Raw genomic sequence first — 18,606 nt, forward strand, 5'->3', positions numbered from 1 at the left:
TCATTTTTCACGTTATTAAGTAAAATTACTAGACAAGAATCAAAAAACTCAGATACACAAATAGTAATCTTGCATATGTCAATTCAATTCTAAGTTCCCCCAGATTTTCTCAGATTTCTTTAACGATCGGACACCCCTAAATTCTGCCAACGTACACTCCATAGTTTTAATTTCATTGACCAAGTACCACCATTCCAGTGCGTTAGGTGGATTAGGGTTAATCCAGGCCCTGGCTAGAGTTAATTTGGCACAGGAAAATAAAATTGATAAAAGTATATGATGTGGTTGATTTGTCAAATGTGGGCCTAGTATTACCATAGGGGCTGTTATTGGTGAGCTGAGAATGTTTTTTGCAGCTAGAATTTTTCCCACTTCTTCCCAGAATTTCCCAAGTTTTGGACATGAAAACAGCATATGAACGAGATCTGCCGCATGCTCATCACATTTCGGACATTTGGTTTTCTCTCCCATGCTGTTGTTTGAGGACCTTTTAGAAAATGTTTCTGGGGTATAGTATAACATGTATGTAGTTCTATATTGTTGTAGTCGTAAGCTAGATGATCTTACATAATAATGAATATTAGTGTAAGATTTACTTATTTGTTTTCCTGTTAGATTAGTTCCAAGTTTTAGATTCCATTTATTAGCTAGTGCATCATTATCATCAGATCTTAAACCTGTAAAGAATTTGTATGCCGATCTGATTATTGATTTCTCTTTTTTAGAGTTTAAGAGGTCCCAAATACCCCCACTCGACAAAGTGTTAATTCTATTCTTCCGCACGAGAAAGTCGTATATTTGCATGTATTTAAACTTGTGTATATCGGACAATCCATATAGTTGTTTTAAAGTAAGAAAATCCATTATGCCTTGGGAGTTATATAAGTCACCCAAAACCATAATTCCTTTCAATTGCCACCTACGAGATTCCCCATCGCTGAATATACTAGGGAGCCCAGGATTGTCCCACAAAGTTAATTGAGAATGAAATATAGTAGTTTTACAGTGGGTAAGTATATCCTTCCATATTCTTACTATGTCCCGTGCGGTCTTGAATTTAACCCTTTTGTAGTAGTTGGGGTCTGTAATACGGAGTAGAAATTGTTTAGAATCTCCCTTTAATGATAAATGATGGTAGAAAAGCAAGTCCTCTGCATTCAGTAATGATCGCATACGTCTTACAAAAGAGGCCCAAAAGTATAATTTCATGTCGGGAAAGTTAAGACCGCCAGATCCGATTTGGTTTTTCAACATCTTTAGCGACCTCCTAGCCTTCTTGTATCCCCAGATAAAGTTACAGAAGATCCTATCTAATTGTTTAAAAAAAAGCCTATTCTGTGCCAAAGGGATTGATCTAAATAAATATAAGTATTTAGGTATAATTTTCATTTTTATCAGATTTATCCTACCAATTGGATTTAGTGGAAGTCGGAGCCATTTTTTTAAGTTCGTAATAGTTGTTTTCATTAAATTATTATAGTTGATGGTACTAAGTTCTTTAATGTTTGAGGTGATTTTAACTCCGAGATATGTCGCGATCTTACATATTTCAGACACTGGTTGAGGAGGGACGGAATTAGCTATTATTTGGGTTTTATGAGCATTTAATTTGTAGCCTGATACATTGCCGAATTTGGATGCTTCAAAATTGATGGCTCTTAGAGAGTCAGTTGCTTCGGTCGAGTAGATAGCGATGTCATCCGCATACGCAGTGATTTTTAAACTTTGCCTACCAGTCTTAAAGGGTATTATCCCTGGCTGAGTATCCAGAGCTTTTAAGAACGGTTCCAATGAGAGGGCAAATAATAAAGGTGATAGGGGACACCCTTGACGTGTGCCCCTCCTGATTGAAAAACAATGTGATGTGAGACCACCGTAACTAGTATATGCTATTGGATTATCATAGAGTGCCCGAATCCCTTTTAAGAATTTTCCACCGAACCCCATTAATCCCATTATATGCCATAAATAGTCCCACCCCACCCGATCAAATGCCTTTTCGGCGTCAAGCATTATCATAGCAAGGGGAGTAGTCTCTACCTCTGCTATGTCAAACGCTGTTATTGCCGTGTTAACATGGGCTGATGTATCCCTCCCTGTTATAAACCCGTGTTGCTGCGTATTTACAATTTTAGGCATTAGTGGTGCAAGTCTTCTAGCCAAACATTTTGCAAAGATCTTTGCGTCAACGTTAATCAAGGAGATCGGTCTATATGAACCGATCTCCTCTTTAGGTTTACCCTTTTTATGAAAAAAAATGATTTTTGCTTTATTCCAAGAACGGGGGGCTGACCCTGTTCTGCCAATATAAATGATTACTTCTAGAAGGAAAGGTATTAGCTCGTCCAAGCATGATTTATAAATTTCCAGAGGGATAGTATCCTCACCAGCGGCTTTTCCTAATGGCAGTGATTTTATAGCCTCCTTTAGTTCTTCACTAGTTATTTCTAAAGCCAGTTCCTCTGCTTCGTTTATTGTTATCTTATTCGTTAGATTTTCTTTTAAATAATTCTCGATTGTATAGTCGCTAGGCATATGCTCCGGTGTATACAAAATGTCATAATATTTAGCAAATTGTTGAATTATATCATCTGGCTGATTGTATCTTTTATTATCGACCCCCAGAATTTGAGAAATCATAGACTCCGCTCTATCCTCTGCTACTTTAAATGCTAAAATGTTTCCGATTTTGTCACCACCCTCGTATTGTGAAAATTTATATTTATGGATCTGTGCACTCCTTTTCTTTAAAAGAGTTTCTTTGGTCTTACGTTTTAGTTGACTAAGGTTTGCACTGATACCCAGAATGGATAGGTTATCTCTTAGAGCTTCTACAAGTTTTGTCTCCTCAGCAGCAATATCAGAGGTCAGGGCTAAATTATGTTTGTTTCTTTCATGATTCTGTTTCAAGACAAAGGTTTGTGTAAACCCTCGGATACTGGCTTTACATGTATCCCATACTGTTAAGCATGAAGCAGTGTTTCTATTAAAAGTCAAAAATTCTGTAATATGTTGTTTTAGTTGCGAAATGAAAATCGTATTCGATATTAGATTCCTGGGAAATGTGAAAGCTCTTGGAGGTTTACGATTCAAAGAGGTAGTAAATTCAATCATAATGGGATTGTGATCAGATGTTATACGTGGATATATTACCATTGTTGTGAATCTCATCAGTGAGTCTGATATAAAAGCCATGTCTAGACGTGAACATAACCTGTGGGGGGCTGAGTAGTATGTATAGCCTGGAGAGTTTGAGTATAGCGAGCTCCATACATCTCTAACATTATGTAGCTTACATAGATCTAAGATAGATGTTCTAGTTTTGGGCATTCGTTTGTAATTACCCGGGCGTGTTGTATCCGTCTGGCAGTTCAAAATGCAATTAAAATCACCCATAATTATTACTTCTCCCTCCCAGTCTAGTAAAGCTATATTTAGCTGTTCGAAAACTCTAGGATCTTCTTTGTTAGGACCATATACAACACATGCTACAAGCTTCACATTGTTAAAACAAAGTTGGGTAATTGCCCACCTGCCCCATTTATCAGCTTGTGTTTTAGTTATTTCTACCTTAAACCTTTTGTCTTTTAGTATAGCGACCCCTCTTATAGGGGAAGCAACTGGCGAGTTAATTATCATCTCAAAACCCAGTTGGCTTAGCAATTTCTTATCTTTGTCTATAATATGGGTTTCTGACAAGAATACTAAGTGGGGATTATATAAACTTAGTTTTTCAGCAACTAAGTGCCTCTTACGCTTGTTGTTTAACCCTGAGACATTCCATGCCAAGCATCTAATATTATGCATCTCTAATATAAAAAGTGATGTCTATAATCAGCATTATTTTGTGTAGTTCCGAGTAAAGAATACATTTTACAAACATAAATCTCTCATCGAGTCTTTCTACCAGGTTGAAAATATTTTTTTTCCTTTTTTCCCCAACCCTCCCTCCACTTTCCCACATCTCCCACACCCTCCCCAAACTGCGAAGGCCTCCCCCCCTCCCCCCCGTTACCTACTGCTGCCGTTGATGAGGCAGCACCTGCGGCAGTGAGCCAAGGGTCCCTCCCTCCTCCCCCCGCGGTGTCAGCTAATAATATTGCTTCATCAACACTGATGACTGATGACTAAATATTGTGAAATAGAAGAGAAAAAAAAAAATTGTTTTTAAATGTTATATCTATCTGAAGTTTCTATATCTCTTGTGCAAAAAGGGTTAAAGATCTCCTCTATTTCCTTTAGTCTTTACTCCTGTTACCACAGGCTGGATATGACTGTACCTCCCTTACTTCAATCATGCAGAAAAAAAAAATATATATAAACCCCCTCTCTTTCTTTTCAATCTTTACTCTTGTTGACACTGGCTAAAAATGCCTGTGCTTCCCGTACTTCGCTAAAGAAATTTGTGCGCCCATTCATAGTCACTTTTAGTCGGGCGGGTTCTTGCAGATATGCTAAGCCTCCCAATTTATTGATTGGATCGATTAATTTACGCATTTCCCATCTCTTATCCATCGAGGCTTTGCTAAGATCTGACCGAGCGAAAATGGTAAGATTGTCAATAGTTATTGGAGTGTTAGGTTTAGCTTTTTGCCACACAGCTTGTCGGAGCAGAAAGTTACCAAACTGCATCAAGAGTGGATGTGGAAATTTACTATTCTGGCGTTTTTTACCAAGTGGAAGTCGATGTGCTCTTTGCACTTGGGAGTCCCAGTCCCAGTCTGAGAGATCCGGGAAAGCACGAGGCAACAGTCTCACCAGAAAGGCCCTCGGGTCGGACCCCTCTAGCCCTTCCGGGATTCCATAGAGTTTGAGGTTGGATCTTCTCTGACGATTTTCCAGGTCCTCGAATTTCCCCTGGAGTTGGATTAGTTCTGTATCGTGGCGCCCCACAGTGGCATCTAACCGTTGTGTTCTTTCTTCCACCAAGACTGTGCGTTGTTGGAGCTCTATTATCTCCTGTGTAACGCCCTTTAGTATGGAGGCTATATCAGTTATGGAGGTTTGCAATCTTACATTGTCACTTTTCAGTTGCTGATAGTGTGCCTCCGATTCTACCCTCTGATTAATCAAGAGTTTTAGTATAGTGTCTAATTGTGGGTGACCAGTGTTTCCCAGCCTGATCTCTTCCGTTGAATTTGTATTCATATTTTCAGCAGGACATTTGTTTAGGTCAGTATCAATACCCACAGATATCGGTAGATCAGACGAGGAAGCAATTAATAGGAGATCTTTTCCTCCTGTAATCTGCTCGTTAGGTACATGACTGGGGGTTTGCGTCATATAAGACCCTATTTCGGGGACTTGCAGTATCTCATTATCTGTAGGACTGCTCCCAGAGAGCCGTAAAGTCATACTCTTGACTAACCCCTTAGCCTCAATCCACTTTCTTAGCGGACTTTTATGGAAAAACGACACAAAAAGGTGCAGACATCAATGAAAGTGCTAAAGCCGGGGCGGCTTCAGGGGGAGATGGAGCATTAGTATGTTTTCAAAATACTATGATAATGGCTAATATAAATCATGATGATGACTCTGTTCTATCTGCTCAATTCGCTATATCTCCTACCCTTACTGAAGACAGCGAGACCCGGGAGATACTAGAAAGCCCAGAGACAACAGCAGGGATAAAGGTGGCAAACGGGATGGTAAATGGGAGGCCCCAATCATTAAACATTGCTAAGTCATTATCAGATGCTACCTCAGACTATATTCCCAAGACTGCAGCTATATTTTCGAGGATGGAAGACCCAACAGACAAAGGCAGAGGCACATTAGAAGAGAGTAACAGTCTTGCTACGTGCCCAGTGGGTAATTTTGGTTCGAACAAACTTTGGAATTGACTGAGGAACACCTCTCCTCTGAGGACTGTGAGTATGACACAGAGGAGGAATTGGATAAATCTACAGATAAGACCTTGAGCAAGCTACCTCCACAGAGACGCAGAGGTAAAGCCAAGACAACTCACAAGAAGAGAGGGACAATTTTGTCTAGCTTGGCTACAGGAGCAGCCCCCTTGATTACAAAAAAAATGGTTATAGGGCAAATCACTTTGATCTGTAACTTAAATCCAAACAGTATAGATACAAAGTAGGACTTCCAGAAAAGTCTCAAGATTCAAACAAACAAAAAATAATCTTTTAAAATGTTATGCTGCTTACCTGATAACACTGTCTAGACAGTTGATCTGCTGATAGGAGTATGAAGACTGTTTGCAGGTCACATCAATTTTCTTCTGAGCGGATTCACATCCAGCATCAGTTCCTGGTGGACTAATGAAATCTTGTGTTCGATCTTCAAGGCTGCTCTGCTTCTCTGTATCAATAAACAGATTTATACCTAATGACTCATATGGGATTAACAGGTAACTATGAAGCGAAGAAAGTGGTCCCATTCTATATGTGCTGTGATTTGTAATATTTAGCAATCAATCAGACACACACATGTACAGAGTGTAAAACTTGGGCTCTCCTAGCTGTCTGAAGACTTCTAGCCACCTTCAGCTTTTTAAGCCCTAGGACATAATAACAAAAACATTTATAACCTTAATGAATGTATATGAATAAGCAACTCTCTGGATTTAATGCCCCATCAATCTTGGCTTACAGACCCTACGGCCTTTAATTCTCCACTCTCCACCACCACATCTGACAGACACTGGTGCGGGCTGCATCTGAATGCCAATGACGTGGCTACAAACAATAAAAATTTTCTTCTGTTTTTAGATATGGAAAGATTGTTGCACTGACACTTTAATGCACCTAAGTAGCAAAAAACAGAAAAGAGTCTTATTATGATGTTGGTGGACCACCACAGACAAGCCGTCGGTGGCGGTCTGCCTGACAGACATGCCATCGGTCCACCGCCGCATTACAATGCAGGCAGTTGGACCGTAAAGGTCGGGGGAAGACCGCTGCCTCCATCAGGATCTACTGATCCAGACAGAGTAGCGGTCAGAATCGTAGTCCTGAATGGAGACAGTTCCGAGGCAGAGGACGCCGTCGGGATTACGATCTCCCTTTCCAACAGTTTTTTCATGGCATTCTGACTCCCATGAAAAGGCTGTTGGAAACGGATTTTGGGGGGCCCAAACACAGCCCTCGTCCCAGGTGGGTCGCTGTAAAGTGGCTCTGGGAGCACATGTGGCACCCTTGCACACATCCATGCACCATGTGCCAGGCACCTGGGGCTTCAATGTTCAGATAGTGCTCCGTTTACACTGGAGCTTGCTCTGCAGGCCTTTTCCTGGGCTGCAGCAATAGCCGTCATGTAAATATACCATTTTCCGACCGCCACTTGATTGTCACATTCAAATTGGGAGGTCGGATCGCCGCCTGCCTGTTGAGTGGTGCTCAGACAGACGTGGTGGAAGGCGGCTGTCCAACCGTCCGGCATCATAATGATGTCCTCAGTGTCTGATATAGTGTATCATGATTTTTACTCTCTCTGTCAGGGTGGTAGAGGGCTTTACATCTGTCACCATGATGGATATAGGCCCGCCATATTTAGAGACTACGGCTGGCCTGTAGTCATCTCTCTAAATTTACTGGAGTTGCTGTCACAGAGGCTCCTGTGAAGGCACTGAAAGTCTTATGCACATCCACCATCTTTTAGGCAACTGTAAACCAAAAATGTTTGTTTTTCAGAAACTAATTCCCCAAAAAAATACAAATAATCCTTTTTCTGAAAAGGATTTGTCCTTTTTTTCTGACGGACTGAAAAAAAGGCCAGCAGATAATCCCATCTAAATAGGGTGGGCAGACTGATGTATTTACTCCAACAGCCCTTACTCCCTAGATTGCCTAAGTAAGTCTTCCAAAGTTGAAGCAATCAAGTGAGCTGCCATTCAAAAACTAATGGTTCGCCAAACTCATAACTGAGTGGGCTGACAACGGTTTGGTGGACAGGATACTTACTCTGTTACATTTACTACAGAGTTCCCTGTCCAAACTCTAAATCGAGTCCCCAGTTTCTATTGAGCTGCACTGTGAGGTATTACATATTTTGGCAGGTAAACCAATCACAAACCATTCCCCAGTTCTCATAAGATGCAGTAATCAGTTGTAATAGCATATGTGGACTGGGTCAACTTATTTGCAAACTACTACAAGGTATTTAAAACTAAAAACACATGTGAGCAGAATTAAGAAGTATAAGGATTAATATGCATGTGTTTAGTGGAGGTATCCCACAACACGTTAATGAGGTTCCTATATATTTAAATTTAAGAAATCACAATGCATCCATGATGCCCAACAATCAAAAGCCTCCTAACTCAAGTGGATATCTATTAGCAAGGAATCCCCTGCACACCACTTAAAAGATTGTCTGCACCATACTACACATATAAGACCAACAAGTCACTACTGTCCCATGAGTTTTCCATTGCAAGCAATGATTATAAACATTTCCGGTGCAAATAGGCACCTAACTCCACCACACAACAGTGCTGAGGTATGGTGTAAAGGGAGTGGTTAGTATATCAAGCACCGAATCATTTACAAACATAACTCCAACAAGGATGTAACAAAATCATTGATATACTTGGAATGATCTAGTATCAGAAAATTACACCCTGGCATCTTTCAGTGTAAACTGGGATTCCTGCCTAGGCCCCCATTTAGACTAACATGCTTTAAACTCCCACTCAGATTGGTGGAAACTATGCCTACTTGATTGCCAAGCAGTGCATTCCTCAGTTTGTATCAGGAGTGCTACACAAAATGAACAGTAAAAGGGTTAAGCCAAAATGCAAAACAAATATAAAAGACCAAGAAACGAGCAATGTTTCATAAGATGAGTATCTCTTCTATTAAAGATATTTTCGTGCTCTGCATTTTCACCCTGCAACCCTGCAAAACTCCCCTTGCATTTAGAAGTGACAATCATTAAATAAAAACAGATGTGTGTAATCTTGTGCCAAAGACGATCTTGCCCCACAATGCATTACACAATCACACCAAAGTTCTTTGCAATCTTTGTTCATGAGGATTCTGACGTTTGCAGTGTAGGGAGGATAGTCATTGGGAGCTCCATGTTGTTAACATCAAAGTCGAAGGCTATGTTAAATCAGTAGCAGATTATTACTGATGACTTTTTTGAAGGTTTTAGTGCTTATGTATCCAGGGAAAAAGAAGAGATTTAAGCTGGCAGACTATGAGAAACAAATATGAAATGGAGCTGCTGATTAGTGATAGGGTGATTAAACAGAAGTAGAGACTATGCCAATCATTACAATAAACCCAAGACACACTGAACTCTCAATGTGGTTACAGCAAACATAAATCCCAATACAATGCACTGTAGTGATATGTGGGTGCAGCATTTACTGTTGAAGTAATGTAATGTAATGTAATGTAATCAGATTTATAAAGCGCATGGTTACCCGGAGGCATCCCAGCGCTAAAAAAATAAATAAAAGAGCCACACTCACACGAGGGAAATAGGAGGCACGGATCACTGGGGGAAGAGGAAAGTTTTCAAGAGCTTCCGAAACATGACAAGGTTTGGCCCGCAGCTTCCGGGGAAGAGCATTCCACAGAGTAGCTGCGTTCACAGAGAATCGGCGGCCTCCTGTGCGTGCTTTCTTTACACTCGGAATTCTGGCCGGACACTCATGATCGGAGCGCAGGGACCTATTGGCCTTGTAAGGCAGGACTAAACTCTTCAAAATAGAAGGTCCCTTACCTTGTAGAAGTTTGTGGGCGATACACAAGGATTTAAACTTTATCCTTTCACGGATAGGGAGCCAGTGGAGCGATTTGAGTGCCGGTTTAGCTGAAGCCCTGGCCAAGGTGCCAGTAAGCAACCTGGCTGCGGCATTCTGGATCTGTTGCAGTTTGTTGACTGTGGCTTCAGGGGCACCCAAGAAGAGGGCATTGCTGTAATCCAATCTGGACAGAATAAGTCCTTGGATTAACAGCTTCCTTGAGAGCAGAGGGAGGAGAGTAAGGACTTTACGAGCTGAACGGAGTAAATCGAAACAGACTCCCGCTGTTTTTTTTGCTTGGGTTTTGAACGAGAGATCCTGTTCCAGCCAAACACCTAAACTTTTGATCTCGTTTTTTGGGCAGGGAAGTTCTCCCAGACAGGTAGGCCAAATGGCGGCAGGTATAGAAGTCACCTTATGCCCTAACAGCATAATTTCTGTTTTGGACCCGTGTAATTTGAGGGAAGACTCACTCATCCAGGCATGTATTTTCGACAGGCAAGAGTGAAGACTATCAGGACATTGGTCCACTTGGGAAAGTGAGACGACAATTTGAGTGTCGTCTGCATAACTCACTATTTTAATCCCAAACTGGGCCACCACATCCTCCAGGGGGGACATGTACACATTGAACAATGTGGGACTCAGGGACGAGCCCTGAGGTACGCCACACTGAAGGGGGATTAAGGCAGATCGTGAGTTGCCTTCCCAAACTTGGAAGGTGCAATTAACCAGGAACGATGTTAGCCAGGCCAAGGCAGACCCCGCAACTCCAACGTCGGATAGGCGCTGAATTAAGACACGGTGATTAACCGTGTCAAAGGCTGCACTTTTGATCCAGGAGGATCACTGCCACCGATCCTCCCGAATCCAAGATGCACCTCGCCTCCTCGATGACTGAGAGGAGGGCAGTGTCAGTGCCCTGGCCTGGACGGAAACCTGGCTGAGAACTCCGCAATAGCTCATTTGATTCCAAAAAGTGGGAAAGTTGATGATTCACCATTTTTTCTGTGATCTTACTGAGTCCTGGAAGTAGTGAGATTGGCCGAAAATTGGCCACTTCCAACAGGTCGAGCTGCGTTTTTTTCAAAAGGGCCTTTACAATGGCTCCTTTCCAACTGAGCGGGACAATGCCTTGAGCAAGAGAAGCATTGATTAGATCAGTTGCCGGAGTAGCAATGGTGGTGGCAATCCGTTTCAGGATCCGCATAGGAATCGGATCATTAGGAGAGCCACTTTTCATAGCTGCCAAAACTTTTAGGAATTCTTCCACTGAGACTCGGTAAAACGCAACAAGCTGAGGGCCAGGAACTGAGGGCCGGCTGCAGACATCTGCTGCGCAATCAGAACGAGGCAGAGTAATTAAAATGTTTTGAATTTTAGAATCAAAATAGTTTGCCAATTCATTACATTTAGCTCCTGAAATATCTGGAGCCAGGGGAGAATCAGGCACTTTCAGTAATTCTTTGACAATCTGAAAGGTTTCTCTGGTGGAATTAGAGGAACTTCTAATCCTTTCTTCAAAGAATACTGTCTTAGCATTTCGGAGAGTGACTTTGTACGCTCTAATAGCTGCACGATATGCATCTTTGTTAGACCTGTCCCAGTCTTTCCTCCTGATACGCTCGAGCTTTTTACAGCCTTTCCTTAGGACTCTAAGCTCGGGCGTATACCAGGAGGCAGAATATACTCTCCCCTTCTTTTTCTCCATTCTTTTCTTAGGCAGAACTAGATCAAGTGAGCCAACAAGCCAATTCTTGAAATTTTGGTCTGCTACCACGGGATCCGAATCATAAGGAGGGATGGATTTTTCAAGTTTATGTGTCCAGTTTTCAACAGAGAGCTTGGACCAGGCCCTCTCTAAAATACGTACACTGGGGGTTTGCGGCGTTTCGGTCCCAACTTGCCAAATGAAGGGGACCACAAAGTGATCGGACCAGGGGAGAGGGAGGGGGGGGGGCTGGGATCAAATGACAGGTTGTTGGAAAAGAACGTGTCAAGGAGATGGCCTTTATTATGCGTGGCACCCGTATTAACTAGACCCAGCTCGAAAGATCTAAGATCAAGCTGGAGATCTACCGCTACTTTATCCTGGGGATCATTAAAGTGCAAATTAAGGTCTCCCAGTATGGTAAAATTGGGAGTAGACGAGGCCAGAACAGTCACTGTTTCCACTAGAGAACTCACAAAGTGGCTAGAGCCACCGGGGGGCGATACACGAGCAGGCCCACGAAGGATATGGTGGGAGATACTAGTAGGGAGAAGTGGCAGCTTTCACAGTCAGAGATGCCGCTATCCTTTGCCCTGCAGACAAATTGGTCTCTATATAGTATAGCCACACCGCCCCCTATACCAGTGTGCCTGTTCTGAAAGTGGATCAGGAACCCCGAGGGGAGCGCACATACGATATCAGCTTCTGAGTTAGATGTTAACCACGTTTCCATAAGGAACAAGATGTCTAAATTGAGGTCTTGTAACATTAAATTAATCTCAAGGGAGTGTTTCGGGAGGGACCTACAGTTCAAGAGAGCCATGCGCAAATGTAATGTAATGTAATGTAATGGTGTCTAGTAAAGCGCATGAATCACCCCACATGGGGTATCTCCGCGCTGTAGACCGCTGGGGAACCCGTCCTGGCTTTCCCTGTGAGATGGTCCCTACTGGGTATCTCCAAGGTGAAACCAGGCATCCCCTGCGTATGTGGGGGGCCGTTGTGGAGATGAGGCAAGCTAATGCCCAGAGTTGCCGAGTGTGATCCCTGGTTAGAGTAGGCACCGAGGCGAGAATTATCGAATCCGCTGACCCTGCTCCACGACCCTGCCGCGTCGGGAATTGAACCCTGGTCCCGGGCCGTCCTCTGCTTCCGGGTCTGCCGCCTCTAACCAGTGAGCCACACCATTCCATAATGGGTGGTAACTGGAGTATCATGTTTCTTTCCCTGCAGAGTGGAGCTGCAGAGACTACAAAGGGTATATAAATCTTCCGGCTTATGCAGGTAATGACAATCCAGGTTCTTTATTGGTCTGAGTGAGAGAAGATCCCTCCGTGAGTAGCTAATACGACCACTTGCAGAAACGGGCATAGATTCTGGCCGTAGGCCCGGGCGGGTACGGACGGGCACAGACGGGCTTGCGTCTGGGGTGCCTCCGGCGCGCCATCGACACGCCCGCTGCGCGGACGGGAGGGGAAGTTCATTAAATAGAGCTGAGAGAGTATGTCAGGAACACTAGCCCGCCAACCTGCGTCTCCTCGCAATATGGCGCCCGTTCAACTGCGCCCGAGGATCACTCCCGCAGCCAGACCGAGCCCCAATCGGCTCCTAGCAGAAGGGAGAACCCCTAGGAAGGCGACTAAGGTATGTGAGGAGCAATAAACACAATTTAAAAACAACAAAGAATTTAGCTCAAAACGGACCGTGAATTAAAAGCCCAGCAGTGCAGAGAATAAACAAATGAGAATAAAAAAAGCACCAAGCTTTCCTTGCTCCCGGCTTTTCGCCTCAGGAGCTATTAACTCTAGGCAGGAGCGGTGGCAGGGGAGGCTCTATATGTAGTCCCAGGCCTAACTCGCCAGGAACACTAGCCCGCCAACCTGCGTCTCCTCGCAATATGGCGCCCGTTCAACTGCGCCCGAGGATCACTCCCGCAGCCAGACCAAGCCCCAATCGGCTCCTAGCAGAAGGGAGAACCCCAAGGAAGGCGACTAAGGTATGTGAGGAGCAATAAACACAATTTAAAAACAACAAAGAAGTTAGCCCAAAACGGACCATGAATTAAAAGCCCAGCAGTGCAGAGAATAAACAAATGAGAATAAAAAGAGCACCAAGCTTTCCTTGCTCCCGGCTTTTCGCCTCGGGAGCTATTAACTCTAAGCAGGAGCGGTGGCAGGGGAGGCTCTATATGTAGTCCCAGGCCTAACTCGCCAGAAACACTAGCCCGCCAACCTGCGTCTCCTCGCAATATGGCGCCCGTTCAACTGCGCCCGAGGATCACTCCCGCAGCCAGACCGAGCCCCAATCGGCTCCTAGCAGAAGGGAGAACCCCAAGGAAGGCAACGGAGATATGTGAGGAGCAATAAACACAATTTAAAAACAACAAAGAAGTTAGCCCAAAACGGACCGTGAATTAAAAGCCCAGCAGTGCAGAGAATAAACAAATGAGAATAAAAAGAGCACCAAGCTTTCCTTGCTCCCAGCTTTTCGCCTCAGGAGCTATTAACTCTAGGCAGGAGCGGTGGCAGGGGAGGCTCTATATGTAGTCCCAGGCCTAACTCGCCAGGAACACTAGCCCGCCAACCTGCGTCTCCTCGCAATATGGCGCCCGTTCAACTGCGCCTGAGGATCACTCCCGCAGCCAGACCGAGCCCCAATCGGCTCCTAGCAGAAGGGAGAACCCCTAGGAAGGCGACTAAGGTATGTGAGGAGCAATAAACACAATTTAAAAACAACAAAGAATTTAGCCCAAAACGGACCGTGAATTAAAAGCCCAGCAGTGCAGAGAATAAACAAATGAGAATAAAAAGAGCACGAAGCTTTCCTTGCTCCCGGCTTTTCGCCTCAGGAGCTATTAACTCTAGGCAGGAGCGGTGGCAGGGGAGGCTCTATATGTAGTCCCAAGCCTAACTCGCCAGGAACACTAGCCCGCCAACCTGCGTCTCCTCGCAATATGGCGCCCGTTCAACTACGCCCGAGGATCACTCCCGCAGCCAGACCGAGCCCCAATCGGCTCCTAGCAGAAGGGAGAACCCCTAGGAAGGCGACTAAGGTATGTGAGGAGCAATAAACACAATTTAAAAACAACAAAGAATTTAGCCCAAAACGGACCGTGAATTAAAAGCCCAGCAGTGCAGAGAATAAACAAATGAGAATAAAAGAGCACCAAGCTTTCCTTGCTCCCGGCTTTTCGCCTCAGGAGCTATTAACTCTAGGCAGGAGCGGTGGCAGGGGATGCTCTATATGTAGTCCCAAGCCTAACTCGCCAGGAACACTAGCCCGCCAACCTGCGTCTCCTCGCAATATGGCGCCCGTTCAACTGCGCCCGAGGATCACTCCCGCAGCCAGACCGAGCCCCAATCGGCTCCTAGCAGAAGGGAGAACCCCTAGGAAGGCGACTAAGGTATGTGAGGAGCAATAAACACAATTTAAAAACAACAAAGAAGTTAGCCCAAAACGGACCATGAATTAAAAGCCCAGCAGTGCAGACAATAAACAAATGAGAATAAAAAGAGCACCAAGCTTTCCTTGCTCCCGGCTTTTCGCCTCGGGAGCTATTAACTCTAAGCAGGAGCGGTGGCAGGGGAGGCTCTATATGTAGTCCCAGGCCTAACTCGCCAGGAACACTAGCCCGCCAACCTGCGTCTCCTCGCAATATGGCGCCCGTTCAACTGCGCCCGAGGATCACTCCCGCAGCCAGACCGAGCTCCAATCGGCTCCTAGGAGAAGGGAGAACCCCAAGGAAGGCGACGAAGATATGTGAGGAGCAATAAACACAATTTAAAAACAACATAGAAGTTAGCCCAAAACGGACCGTGAATTAAAAGCCCAGCAGTGCAGAGAATAAACAAATGAGAATAAAAAGAGCACCAAGCTTTCCTTGCTCCCGGCTTTTCGCCTCAGGAGCTATTAACTCTAGGCAGGAGCGGTGGCAAGGGAGGCTCTATATGTAGTCCCAGGCCTAACTCTCCAGGAACACTAGCCAGCCAACCTGCGTCTCCTCGCAATATGGCGCCCGTTCAACTGCGCCCGAGGATCACTCCCGCAGCCAGACCGAGCCCCAATCGGCTCCTAGCAGAAGGGAGAACCCCTAGGAAGGCGACTAAGGTATGTGAGGAGCAATAAACACAATTTAAAAACAACAAAGAATTTAGCCCAAAACGGACCGTGAATTAAAAGCCCAGCAGTGCAGAGAATGAACAAATGAGAATGAAAAGAGTACCAAGCTTTCCTTGCTCCCGGCTTTTCGCCTCAGGAGCTATTAACTCTAGGCAGGAGCGGTGGCAGGGGAGGCTCTATATGTAGTCCCAGGCCTAACTCGCCAGGAACACTAGCCCGCCAACCTGCGTCTCCTCGCAATATGGCGCCCGTTCAACTGCGCCCGAGGATCACTCCCGCCGCCAGACCGAGCCCCAATCGGCTCCTAGCAGAAGGGAGAACCCCTAGGAAGGCGACGAAGATATGTGAGGAGCAATAAACACAATTTAAAAACAACAAAGAAGTTAGCCCAAAACGGACCGTGAATTAAAAGCCCAGCAGTGCAGAGAATAAACAAATGAGAATAAAAAGAGCACCAAGCTTTCCTTGCTCCCGGCTTTTCGCCTCAGGAGCTATTAACTCTAGGCAGGAGCGGTGGCAGGGGAGGCTCTATATGTAGTCCCAAGCCTAACTCGCCAGGAACACTAGCCCGCCAACCTGCGTCTCCTCGCAATATGGCGCCCGTTCAACTGCGCCCGAGGATCACTCCCGCAGCCAGACCGAGCCCCAATCGGCTCCTAGCAGAAGGGAGAACCCCTAGGAAGGCGACTAAGGTATGTGAGGAGCAATAAACACAATTTAAAAACAACAAAGAAGTTAGCCCAAAACGGACCATGAATTAAAAGCCCAGCAGTGCAGAGAATAAACAAATGAGAATAAAAAGAGCACCAAGCTTTCCTTGCTCCCGACTTTTCGCCTCGGGAGCTATTAACTCTAAGCAGGAGTGGTGGCAGGGGAGGCTCTATATGTAGTCCCAGGCCTAACTCGCCTAGAACACTAGCCCGCCAACCTGCGTCTCCTCGCAATATGGCGCCCGTTCAACTGCGCCCGAGGATCACTCCCGCAGCCAGACCGAGCCCCAATCGGCTCCTAGGAGAAGGGAGAACCCCAAGGAAGGCGACGAAGATATGTGAGGAGCAATAAACACAATTTAAAAACAACATAGAAGTTAGCCCAAAACGGACCGTGAATTAAAAGCCCAGCAGTGCAGAGAATAAACAAATGAGAATAAAAAGAGCACCAAGCTTTCCTTGCTCCCGGCTTTTCGCCTCAGGAGCTATTAACTCTAGGCAGGAGCAGTGGCAGGGGAGGCTCTATATATAGTCCCAGGCCTAACTCTCCAGGAACACTAGCCCGCCAACCTGCGTCTCCTCGCAATATGGCGCCCATTCAACTGCGCTCGAGGATCACTCCTGCAGCCAGACCGAGCCCCGATTGGCTCCTAGCAGATGGAGAACCCCTAGGAAGGCGACTAAGGTTTGTGAGGAGCAATAAACACAATTTAAAAACAACAAAGAAGTTAGCCCAAAACGGACCGTGAATTAAAAGCCCAGCAGTGCAGAGAATAAACAAATGAGAATAAAAAAGGCACCAAGCTTTCCTTGCTCCCGGCTTTTCGCCTCAGGAGCTATTAACTCTAGGTAGGAGCGGTGACAGGGCAGGCTCTATATGTAGTCCCAGGCCTAACTCGCCAGGAACACTAGCCCGCCAACCTGCGTCTCCTCGCAATATAAAGTAGGCACTTTACACAGATTCCTGCATGGTTTCCCTAAATTGCAGGCCTGTTACCCTTGAAAGAGTTCAAAAGGATTTTCCTGACGAATTGTTAGCAGGAAGAAAATGAAGAGTTTGGCGTTTAAACACAACTTGTAATCCTGATTTGTCCTGTAAATTCTATTATTGATCAAATCATAATTTTCCCGAATCTCATAATGAAGGCCTAGGTACATGATGATTGTCTACATACATCCGGGAATGAAGCAACAGGGAAAAAGTAAGCATGAGCTCCTTTTCTAAAAGGGGAACCTTTCACCTGGGCGTCTGAAGACATTCCAAAAGGAAGAAGCAGAGCAAGATCGAGACTGCCACAGTAGCTACTGAGTGCTAATGTGTTGATCCATTTTTTTGGGATGGTTGTGAACAGAGGTGATGGCAAAGTTAATAAAGACAGAGAGAAACATATTGAGAATAAAGTCTATCTAAGTAACAGAACAGCAATTCTAGACTACCTGCCCCAATCCCAAACTTTGGGTCATATGAGTTAATTAATGTACCTTAAGATGCAATATTTGCCACACATGTTCTTTAGTTAATAAACTTTATAACCTCTGTTACCACAGTAAAGTGGTCTTATATTCAATACAAGCTTCTTGCAATGTTATTGGCCCTATGTACTTTAAAATGCACCATTTAAGTCAATTCGTCCCCCAAAGTATATGCCCTTGTACTACCAAAACAGGTTTCCACAAAATCTTAAGGTATGATTTGTGAATGTGGGTCACTTTTCTTTAAGGTACCTTTGACCTCTTTTTTTGTACAGTGGCAGCTCTTTGAGTAGGAGACCCTGTGGTGGGAAAGGAATTAATGGTGGAGAGACACCTGTTTAAGGAAAAAATCTGATCATTTCCATGATTTGATGATTTCAATACAGGTCACGGTTCGACGTTAGGCACATACCTTGTCTGGGGCAGTTATCAAGGCTTCGTGACTGGGGAAAGGGAAAAAGTGAGCAGGGAGAATGACAATTCCAAGAAGAAGACGTCATATATTTTTGTATTTTGATACAATTGTTCCACAGTTTCAGATGCAATGCATATAATATCATCGTATAGCCACAGCTATTGTTGCCTTAGACCAACTGTATACACTGAATGATAAGTTTGCCCAGTATTTACAAAAGCAGTCAGGGACGGCTGAAAAACATCTGACCCATAAAGGTACGACGTTGCAGCTGTAATTTGCATACCTGCACCATGCTGTTTCTTCTTAAGTTGCAATTTTACTCTGGATTCAATAAATACTTTTTGTCCTTGATTCTTGACCACATGTACATCTTTGCAGATTTCTTGAAAAGTGCTCTAAAAGACAACATTGGGCATGTTAGGCATAAGAACGTTTCTTGTCTTAGTAACTACAGATTACATTGATT

At 44.5% G+C, this 18,606-nt stretch overlaps 1 protein-coding gene across 1 annotated transcript in view; it reads right to left on the bottom strand.

The window, feature by feature from the left end:
- Nucleotides 1-18,606, bottom strand: part of LOC144792911 (period circadian protein homolog 2-like) — a 385,755-nt gene that overhangs the window by 130,215 nt on the left and 236,934 nt on the right. Inside the window, exons 14-15 of the mRNA XM_078668113.1 lie at nucleotides 18,424-18,535; nucleotides 6,162-6,315 (exon numbers count right to left, since the gene is read on the bottom strand). Of these exons, the coding sequence (XP_078524239.1) occupies nucleotides 6,162-6,315; nucleotides 18,424-18,535 (266 nt within the window). The remainder of the gene's footprint in view (nucleotides 1-6,161; nucleotides 6,316-18,423; nucleotides 18,536-18,606) is intronic.

The sequence above is a fragment of the Lissotriton helveticus genome, chromosome 11 (assembly GCF_964261635.1).
Source record: "Lissotriton helveticus chromosome 11, aLisHel1.1, whole genome shotgun sequence".
NCBI lineage: Eukaryota > Metazoa > Chordata > Amphibia > Caudata > Salamandridae > Lissotriton > Lissotriton helveticus.